General features: G+C 37.6%; 1 protein-coding gene across 2 annotated transcripts in view; it reads right to left on the bottom strand.

Moving 5' to 3' along the window:
* ICE1 (interactor of little elongation complex ELL subunit 1) overlaps nt 1-5,116 on the bottom strand; it is a 32,020-nt gene extending 26,904 nt beyond the window's left edge. The window contains exons 1-7 of one of the 2 annotated variants that reach the window (XM_084511457.1): nt 5,018-5,085; nt 4,807-4,850; nt 4,105-4,144; nt 2,482-2,516; nt 1,983-2,001; nt 1,083-1,194; nt 6-82 (exon numbers count right to left, since the gene is read on the bottom strand). In XM_084511457.1, coding sequence (XP_084367583.1) covers nt 6-82; nt 1,083-1,160 — 155 coding nt within the window. In that variant the 5' untranslated portion in view covers nt 1,161-1,194; nt 1,983-2,001; nt 2,482-2,516; ... (1 more) ...; nt 4,807-4,850; nt 5,018-5,085. Of the gene's footprint in view, nt 1-5; nt 83-1,082; nt 1,195-1,982; nt 2,002-2,481; nt 2,517-4,104; nt 4,164-4,806; nt 4,851-5,017 lie in introns of both variants that reach the window. The other variant, XM_084511456.1, reaches the window with a different exon arrangement.
* Between the last annotated feature and the right edge of the window lie 6,076 nt (nt 5,117-11,192).

The raw sequence follows: 11,192 nt of genomic DNA, 5'->3' as shown, positions 1-11,192 counted from the left end.
CTCACACAGCATCGCTTTTTACTATTTCTTCTTTAATTTTAACATATTCCAGTTGACTCTCCTGATAAATCTTGAGAGAACTCTGTGAAAAAAAAAGAATGCACAATGAAAACATGTCCTTATGAAGGAGATGGAAATAAATATAGCATTTTAACTATTCTAATGAAAACAGCTGCAAAGCAAAAAAAGTGTATCCAATGAGAAAAAACAATAAAAAAATTAAAAAGTCATGTTAACTTGCATTTTTAAAGGTAAAATTTATAGCAAGAATATATATATATGCATCTTTTGAGTATGTGCTTCCAAGACCTATTTGGACTGTAACTCAAAGCTCAAGTCAAGTGCACAGCTACTATACACCATCATATACGTAACCCTACTTCTGAGCAAATTCCATCAGGACATCAACTATCAATGCTTGCTGAGGGAAGAAAATTTAAAGATAAAAGTCAAGTCTAACACAGAAGAAAAACTATGTATAGTGACACAGCAGATGTTAATTCTCTACTTTATATCGGAATTAAACTATAAAAGGTGGTGGGTTTATTTTTGGCAGAAGTAATAGTTAATGTCTAGTAAATATCTGTATTAAGGGGAATTGAACAGTCAATTTTTTTTCTGCAGAAGACTAGATTTCAATTTAGACATGGGAGAGAAATTAGGAATAAAATCAAGTAGCTAATAATATAAAAGCGTATGTTCAAAACTGTAAAAGAAGCAAAGCACTAACTATTCTGGATAGACTTTCTTTGCACCTTTTTACCAGTACACATCATGGAGAATTAAGTAATCTAGTAGTACTGAAACAGAAATACACAGGAATTTGACTATACCTCCTTCCTTCCTAAATAATGAAATAAAAAACAATATGATCAAAAATCATAGGAACTACAGAAGCCTGAACTTTTTCCCTTATCTGAAACTTGCTAAGGTTTAATTTGTTTTACCTAAAACCAGAACTCCCTATCCAACAAGCTGGAAGTAACTGGGCTCATTAAAACCTGCCTCATTAAGATGAGCATTAAATATGTTTATTTCCTTCAACAGAGTAAGTGCAAGTTATTTAAACCTTACAAGCACACCTTTTTCTCTTCCAACTCTGCTTTCAAGGAACCCAACTCTTCCTGGCCCTTTTCCAGAGGCAGGATTTTCTGCAGCATCTGCTCCACTTGGCAACGTAGAGCAGAGATCTCTCTGAAACAGGAAATGTTATTTAAATTTTTTAAAACTGCCAAAAAATATGTGCACTTTTAAAGCCTAAACTCAGTGTTCTGATTCTTCAGGCAAACTTCCAAGTATTTTGCTTTTCCCTATGGAAAAAACCTCTGACAGATACCCAAACGCTTTAAGAGCCTAAGTGTTCTCATTCTTCCATCTAACATTTTACATTCAAAGAATATTCAAGATCTGATTTTGAAACATTAAATGGAGCCTAAAGTTGAAAGTGGGCAGACTGCCTGCACTACACAAGAGTACAGCCCAGCTACATACACTGAAGCATCAGGAAAAAGTGTCTCCACGGAAGCAGTGTCACAAATTTAGAGCAGAGTCCAACCATGGGACTTTTCAGCAGGCAGGACACGAAGTCTGTAAGGATGATGTGCTGTCTTTTCCTCTATTAATAAGTAGAGCAAGTAAGGGTACCCAATCACAAACTCTAAGTCAAAATACTTCAGGCAAACAGGGTCTCCCCAAATAGGCTTATATTTAACCACCACCAAAAGACGAGCTCTGCATTTCCATTCAGTCATTTCAGGCTCTTACGCACTACAGTGCCAGGAGAAGTATTTCACACATGTACAAGGCAGGGCAGATTTCCCCCCTCAAGGGCATCTTTGCTAACTGTGGCCTAAGAGGCATGCCAAAAGAAAGGACCAGTTTAATAGTTCAGTGTAGACTGAGAACCATTGCAGCAGACAACTGAAACTGTCCAAGACACAGAGAACATTGAAGATATAGTAAACAGTTCAGATCAAACTTACCTTTCAGCAAACTGAAGCTGTAATCTCTTGTTAAGGTTGAAATTTAAAACAGTCTGCCCTACTTCCTTAAGTATATTTCAGTCCAATTGCCACTTGTAAACAAATATTTAATAATGACTTCCACCCAACAAGCGAATTATGTGTTTGTGTTATGTCATGTATTTAACAAAAACATTTCCGTATGTTGAAGTGAATAAGCAGGGCTTCTTCTGCTTGAAAAAAAACTGAGTCATTATCAGCAATGCACATTTGAAATAGTCCACGTTAAACCATATATGAGACACACCCAGACCTTAAGTACATAAGCTTAGTTCCAAAGCTCTATTTTCTTTAATTCTCCAGTCTGTTCTTTACTAGAGAGGCACCCTCTCTTAAATTGAGCTTTAAATAAAAACCCTCAGGCCCCCTTATTAGAAATGTTAAAAAATATACTAATTCTGTGAAAGAAATGATAAATACACTAATTCTGTAAGAAAGCTTTTAGAAAAATAAAGGATATCAGTGCATTTCTGTTGATACTCGGTCAGCAAACGACTGCAAGAAAAACAAAACATTAGTCATAAAAAACAACTGTACTAGTCACTTTCTCAGATGATTTCAACAATTACATCCTAAGATACCTTTCCTTTTGCTTTATAGATAAATGCAGGAAATAAAAGATTGGTTTGCATTTTCTGATAGAAGTCAACATAACCCTTTTGTTTCATCAAGCCACTCAAAGCTCAAATCAGACTTCTTTAAAATGAAAATACAACCAAACAGCTAACAATTAGATGAAGCTAATAACTATTTTCAGCTTTCAAAAAAAAAAAAAAAAAAAAAAAGAAAATAAGAAAGGAAACATACTATTTGGGTAAAGATGGTGTGTGTGTATATATATGGGCATGTATGTGTCTGTGTGTTTACATATATATGTATGTATGTATATGTTTATCACCAACGTAAATCCTAGTTTCCAAACTTAAAAGAATGCCTTCCTAGGAAAGAATGGAAGAAAAATAATTCAAAAGACTCTAAAATGCTTTAATATTTACACTATTCTCCTAGAAGCCATTGGAGTATAACACCTATAACATCTATTCTGACCCAAGGTGTACGGTGGCCCAAGGGATAGCACCACGGACAGCTATTCCCTCCTTTCTTCACGTTTTACAGCTTTTAAGAATGGAGAGAAGAACGAGGATGAGAACAGTGGAAGTTACCTCTGCGCAGAGAGTGCTGCATTACTTTCTCTTGCAACAGTTAAAGAGTCATCAAGTAAGGCAAAAAAGAAAGTGGCTGGGCTGCAACTAGGTAGAGCAGAGGTAAATCCCACAGGACCTGAGTGCACAGGCAGGATGAAGGACTCAAAATTTCAGGGTAGGAAAAGTAATCTATGAAAGCACAAACAGTAAAGGAGTTTTGAATAAAAGGGTCTCAGTTAAACAGTGAGGACTCTCTTAAATCCTTTCTGGAAACTAGATTAGCTAAAGCCAGATTTACATTTATCTGGGAAAGGGTACTTAAGAAATAAGCCATAACCATTAGGAGACATGGCAAGGATATCACGCCATGATATGAATGTATATGTAACATGTTTTATGTTGATGGTTATTGAGAAGTGGAAGCAATCCCAGAAGAGAACTAAGGAAACATTTTAGAACTAAGAAAACATTTTAGAACCTTATTGTTCTGACCGTCATACAGCCTCACTTTTACATATTCTGATATTTCACTCCAGCAGCATTTCATACCTGAAAAGATTAGGTTTTCTTGAAAGGGTATGTATACACCTGTGCTTAACTTTTGGTTCTCATACTACACGGTCAGCAACAGACAAAATGAAATAAGTCCCTTCAAAGAGCTTCTTCTGCTAAATACCTGATCATAATAATAAATAAGGTACATAGCTACATAAATATATCCTTGTTTTTGCTACTACTACATCAAGATGTTTTAGGGAGAATAAAGAAGCCTTTAAATCTAGATTTAAGATCTGTTACTGAAAAAGTTACTTGCATTTAGAGGATGATTTAGTTTTGTGCAGTAATGAATATCTACATCCCACAAAGCATACTTGCCGTATTACTTAAAGAAATTAAGAACAGTAACAACAACAATACACTCGTGCAATTGTACTTACTCGCCATTGATCAGTTTTTGCTTCAGTGCAACTAATGCTGCTACATATTCATTTATATTCTGTAAGGAAGAGTCTCAAGTCGGTAAAGAAGTTCCACACCAAAAACAGTACCACACGCTGCAAACACCCCCTGACCTGACTGCTGCTGGTCTACACAGAACAATAATCTGGTTTTGTGACTTCTCTTACAGGATAAATTTTCATTTACTAAAATATGTGTCAACTTTAGGGTTTGTGTACAAATATATATATAGAATGTAGACTCCGCATGGAAGTATGCATGCTTAGATGAGGCCTTACTATAGTAGCTCTTCAAACTCTGCTTTTGTGTTGGATTATATACAAAAATCACTAATGCTTTTTCTCTCAAAAGTGAAATTAAGCTTTTTTTTTTTTTTTTTTTTTCCTCTCAAAAGTGAAATTGAGCTTTGGAGGAGTATTTCCAGTGAACGGCATCTAGTTCATTCAAGGTTACAGATTTCCCAGCCTCATCAATTGTAGCAACTCTAGGTGTGTTTGAACACCTATGAACCCTCAGCTGGGCCTTCTCTTCATCTGAAGGGGAAGCAATGATAACCCAAAGAGCTACGCTATATATGTGTGTATATATATATAAAACCCGACACTCTGGTTTTAAAGCGCTTTAAGGAGCGGCGGCGGGCAGCCTCCTCCCACCGCACCGAAGCAGCCTGGAAAGGATACGACGCAAAATTCGCTAGCAGGTCCTCCTAGCCATGCCGCAGAGCCTGCGATGCAAAGACACGAGCCACTTTTCCGCCGCACACCGCACCGCACCGCATCCCCCGCCGCGCCGGCAGCCCCCCACACCCCACCACCACCACCACCACCACCCACCCGTCCCTCATCCCGCAGCCCGCCCCGGGCCCCCCGGCTCCATGCCGGCGGCCGGTACCTGCTGCAGGACCCCGCAGTTGGCGCAGCCCCCGGTGGTGGCGGTGGCGGCGGTGCCGGCCGGCGGCGGCGGCGGCGTCTCCCCCGGCATCATGGTGCCCCCCGGCCCCCCGCGCTGCTCCCGCCCTGTCACAGCCGCGACGCCGCCTCAGCGAGGACCCAGCCGGCGCTCCCCCGCCTCCACCGAGCGGCCCCAACGCTGCCTGACTGGAAGCTTCCCCCACGGTCCCTCTCAGAGCTTTGTCGTTAAAGAAAGAAATAGAAGGTTGGAAGGACTGGAGTCTGTGAAACGCCGTTGGGTTTAGTGTTTCCAAGCATCGTGAGACAAACTTAAGGCTGGTTTTCGTCTTTAGTTGATTACATGGAGGAGTTGGTGATGACTGTCGATACCTGTGAATAAAGCCGCTTCCTCGTTCTGACAGTAGTAAAGAACTCGGGAGTATGAAGTTCTAGTTTAAAAATAAATAAAAATAAAAATAATAATAAAAATAAAAAATAAAAATAAATGCTGAAAGAACATAGCAGAGAACTGTTACCATTTACATAAAGTCCAAATGAGAACTAAGAGAACGAAGTAGCCAGAAATAACTGTTGCTGGCCAGAAACAGCAGACAGAGAACATTGTATTATGGGGGAAAAAAAAAAAAAAAATTAAATCTGTCTGTGTGTTGCATTTGAAGCACTCAAAGCTGCTTGACTGACAGGTGGCACCTGCTCGCAGATTAGGCCAGCACTCTCTGAATTTCTCCTGTATTGGGTTCTTTGCAAAGAGGTGGAAAGTATTTCAGTGTATTATGTTGTACCTCTTTCAAGACAGTTTCAGGGTTTCATCAAAGTGAAGTTGATGAAAAATTCCTACTTATTTCAGTGGATGTTGGTTCTTGCAACTTATACACCTGATCTGAAGTTTTCCCGAGAAGTTGCTCAAAAAGTAAACATTTAAGCTAACTAGAAAATTTTCAACTAACAAATTCTGGGATTAATAGAATCACAGAGTCAACTTCTAAGCAAGGCTCCTTAAAGATCACTGAAAGAGACGATAACAGAAGGCAGACAGCAGAGGGGTAGCACAGTTGCCAATCCCCTAGTCTCTCTGCTTTTATGTTGTTGGTAGTTTTCCTGCCTTTATTTTACCAATGCAAATTAATCTATCAGCTCTGCTGGGAGTAATGCTATTAAGATATTCTCCAGGAATAGGTACACAGCTGTTCAGGGATCTCCATTAACCAGGAGTGGAACGAGTTTACCAAGAGACAGACTAAACTTGATCAGGCCCAATGCAGTCAGGAGTCAGCCTGCACACACTATCCAAGCAAAGCCTCAAAGTACACACTACTAAGTATCAATACTAACTGATCTCATGTGCAAGTGTACAGTATGATCCACACACATTTAAATTAGGAGACTGGTTAAAAATCACAATAGCTAAAATAATATTTAGCTTAAACCAGTTATACTTGTATACTTGTGTCCTGATCCCGAAGTTCTTCAGAAGTGAATTAAAAACACCAAGCTAAAAATGTTTTCCCTTTAAAAAGCTGATTTTTTATTTTTAAAAGAGGTACCTTATACTTCAAACCTTCAGTCAACCTCTACAAATGCTAATTATCGTAGCTACTGTAAGAAGCAGCATGCTTTAGAAGAGAACGCAGAGTCCTCTACCGTGTGCTGAGTCATTCAGAGCATCCATTTGGCATTTCAGTTTAGAATCCAGAATAAAGCCTATGCATTATATTCCAGATATTCCCAAAATAAAGACACGCACAGGCAAGTAATAAAATTGTAACATCATTATGTCTGAAAGGTTTGTGGATGCTGATTGCACAAACCACAAGTTTTTGCTTTCACAGAATTTTAAATAAGTGGATACTATGCTTATACCTTGCTGTTGGTCCTTCTTTAGCGCAAGCTGTGCATGCGGAAATATCTTCTGCACGGCTTGAAAAATATTCCCTGCTGAATTTTCAAATGGGTGATAGTGCTCGTCCAGGTGAAGCCACAGTCCTCTTTGATGCTGGAACAACCTTCTTCAGAGCCGTAAAAAAATCCTTTGCTTTTATTTTAATAGAATTAACATCTAGTTGCAATTTCTCCCTACTTGCATATCTCTGAGCATAGCGTTGACACAGAGAACACAGCACAGCTTCAACACATAAGCACTTTATATCTGCACCACAGTATCCTAATAAACAAAAAACAAATGTTACATCAGTCAAGGCCCAGGTTTACAATATGCAACATTTAAAGAATTTGTAATGCCAAAACCAAACAGGTTAACAGGAAAGTGAAAGTGGTACCGCTCTGCAGGGAAGTTTTGTTAGGTTGGTCACCGCCTGCTATCCTGTGCTTATGAAGCTGAAGCAGACTCCTCATTAAAACTATACTCTTGAGGAAGATGCCCCAAAACCATTCAATGTTCTCAGACAACAAGAAGAATGACAACAAAAAATAAATAGGTGAAAGCATTGCTATGAAGGCGTGCCAGCTGCCTCATTGACTAGTTGTGCAGCAAGGCAGAAGAGCTTGGGTACTGCCTGGTACAAGCTAAGATTCTTTAGAACTTAGTCACAAGCATTAATCCATTTTGTTTTCAGTCTTACCAATGCATTTCTCAGCTAGCTCATCAAGCAACATGTCCAGTAGCTTAGGGATCCAGCCATGAGTATGAATCTTGAAAATTTCTTTTCTAGCCTGTAAACAAAATCAATGCATTTTATCTTGTGCTAAGTTTTCCTTAAAAACACCAACAAAAACAAACAAACCAAAAATCAAACAAAACAACAACAAACAACAACAACTGTCCATCAAAACCCCTCACATATTAATACACTTTTCTCATTTGCTAAACTTTCAAGTATTTTACAGTTATTTAATATACACTCTGCATTTTCAACAAGGAAATTTAATATTTCTAAATACTAAATTTAGAAATTTTCCTGCAATGAAATTGCAGGAACCTGCAATGAAAGAAAAGGCATTTATAGCTCCAAAAATAAGTTTCCAAACTATGAGACCTAACAACCCAGAGGAAAATACTGTAATGAAAAATTTATCCAGAAACAGGAACAGGCTCCCCAGGGATGTTGTTATGGCACCAAGCCTGTCAGAGTTTAAGAAGTGTTTGGACTGTGCTCTTAGTCACATGGCCTGAATTTTTGGGTAGACCTGTGTGGGGTCAGGAGTTGGACTCGATGATCCTTGTGGCTCCCTTCCAACTCAGGATATTCTATGATTCTAAAAATATGTGACATTAACCAAGTTGGAGAACAATTTAGGAAAAAATGAGGTTGACTTCTTTGTTATGTTTTCAGTGTAATAATACATTAAAATGTAAATTTTCAATATATGTTTTTCTTCCTTCTGTGTTTGCCTTTGACATACAACCAAGACGACAAGCATGGGGTAAGCTGCTCACAAACTCTTTATAAAGTTCATACTGTTTTTTTAAGTGTAAGATTAAAAACCACCACCAACAAAAAAACAAATGGTGTCTCACTTTTTATTGATATGTATCCAAACAATACAGATGAAAGAAAAAATTATGGATAGTACACAGATATTTGGACACATGCTAGAAAGCCACATATTAAGAAATCTGAAACATACATAAGAAAAAAAGACAAAGGGACTGCACAGTTAGGTATTTGGTATCATTAGGTGTTGCGTATGTGATGTGCCGTAACACAACAGCAACACATCCTGCTGCCTATTTTATAGCAACTGATCCAGAATTTTATTTTCAAAAAATTAAACCTTTCCTGCCTTATCCTTAATTTAAAAATCTGTCAAATTCATGGAGAAATTTTTCTCTGCTGGTTTGAAAAGGTATCCATCATCAAATAGAATATTGCTTTCCATTTACTTAAGTATATTTACCACCAGCAGTATATTCATTTTTTATGAAATAAGCAAATATAATTATTTCTAGGTCAGTAGGAAACAATTTATTCAACTAGAAGGCTTTCTTGTAACTAGCTTTTCATATTAAAATGGTATTCTCTGGTATCAGTAAGATTGTCATTGTCAGAAGCAGGACTAAGCTTTGCGTTAGGAAGTTTCAATATGCAAATCTTGCTTTGCTTCAATTTGTGTTGTTTATTTTTAATAGCCAAAATCTTATATTTGTGGAAAGTGTTTCTCCCACATACTTTCTCTAGGGTGTTAATTCTATGAAAGTTTCTCTAGGGTGTTAATACTATGAAAGCCTCTTGAGGTGCTATCAGTAAATTATAAAAAATACCTCCTGCACTAAAGTAAAGGAGGTTTACAGGTTTTTAAAGCACTTAAAAATACCTCCTGTGCTAAACTGCACTAAGAGGTGTCTGAAGGATTTGCATTTCATATACAGGTGTGTTTTAAGACCTTTATGTAATGTGCAGTGGAATAAGAACACCACAGATTACTTCAGAAAAATATATTCCAAATAGCTGAAAAGGCACGTTAAAAATTTATCAAGTTTTCAGCTATTTTATTTTAAAAAGAGGTACTGGGAGTATTTGAAAGGTGTTCAAGTCTACACTTTCTCTAAGCAAATTTTAAGAGATTTGTTAGGGTGCCTGAGTAATAACAGTATGCATTTAAGAAACCACAGTATTTTGATGCTTAAAGCATTCCTTAATATTGATACAAGAACTCTAGTGATGTGAGATTCTGGTTAAAGGGAAGAAAAACAAGTGAGAGGGATATCAGGCCAAGGAACTTCATTTATATAATTTATTAACGATCATTCCAATATTCTTTCTTATCTTTTCAACTGATCTCACAACAAGTAAGTTAAATGTTTTCATTGTATTTTTCACTACATTAAACACTTTCAAATGCTTTAATGATATCCAAATGTTTTATCTGATGTCAAAAAAAAATTAAGTTAATAATATTACTCAATGGATATGTGCCAAGTCCACCCAACCTTGCTTTCATGATATGCAGAGGGACATAGTATGCAGAATTTCTATGCAGTCATTCAATGGAATCTTGTTTCAGTTGCTCTTGCTGATTTCAGATACTTGTGTTTATTCCCCCATGGATAATCCTGAGCAGTCTAATAGGTCTCTAAAGTACTTCAGATCTCTAGAACAGAAACAGAGGCAGATAGAATTCTTTTCTTCTCACTAAAGAGACAAACTTCTGGGTGGAAGTGTAATCTATTGAGCTGGTACTTCACTTTTACTTGCCTAAGGAAAATCCCTATCCCCAGTGCCCCAGGGTGCAGCAATAGTAAGGAAACAGCTCATTTGGGAAAGACTTGAAACAGCTTTTTTATTTAGACATTACCAGGCAATTATATTATCATTACATTGTTATAAATAATATTACAGTATCATGTAAAAAAAATATGCACCCATGGCCTTAACTTTTCTGTGTGGCACATTGGGGGTGCACACTCAGATCTTCCAAAGTGACCGTTGTATTACTAATATCATCTGTACACCCCACCAGTGTGCTTTCTTTCAGCTTCTAACTTCTTTGGACCATCAAAGCAACCAAACTTGTGAGGTCAGGTGCAGCTTTATCTTGACATTTTACTTTCATTCAATGCTGCTTGGCCAACTGTACTGCAAACAATCTTTTATTTGCTATCAGCTGTAAAAGGATGGTAGGGTCAGTCCTCATCTGATTCCTCCCTCTACAAGTTACAGATCTCTAGCAAGTTACAGACCCCCTCCCACTCCTAAATACATTACTTTCCAGAAGGTTTATGTAAGTCATTCTTTGTACAGAAGTCATTGAATGCTTTTGATCCCCTTTCTTACTGCCCTTTCATAAGCCTTTCCCCATATTTCCATATACTTTTTGAGATGGAAGAATTAGGTTTGTGCATGATATTTATCAGTTTATACACTGTATTGGTGTTTTATCTATTTTATTCTTTACTGCTTTCTTAGAAGCACTTAAGAATGAAATTTGCTTTCTTTTGCACTACTGGGCAAAGAGAAAAGATTTGCATACAACTACCTGTAATAACTTACAACAATTCAAGGCCCTTCCTTTTAAATATGAAGATGGGACTGTTTCATCCCATATGCACTACTTTACATTTAACTTTCTGGAATTCCATCTGCCGTTTTTTGCCCATACACTCAGTATCCTAAGACACTTCTGCCTGCAGTTCTTCTCATTCTGCCATTGCCTACGTTTCCCTAAAAAACATTGTACCATCAGCATACTCTGACACT

This window comes from Aythya ferina (genome assembly GCF_964211825.1).
Source record: "Aythya ferina genome assembly, chromosome: 2".
In the NCBI taxonomy this organism is placed as follows: Eukaryota; Metazoa; Chordata; class Aves; order Anseriformes; family Anatidae; genus Aythya; species Aythya ferina.
The sequence above is the reverse complement of the archived record's forward strand: the minus strand, read 5'-3'. Positions and strand labels throughout refer to the sequence as shown.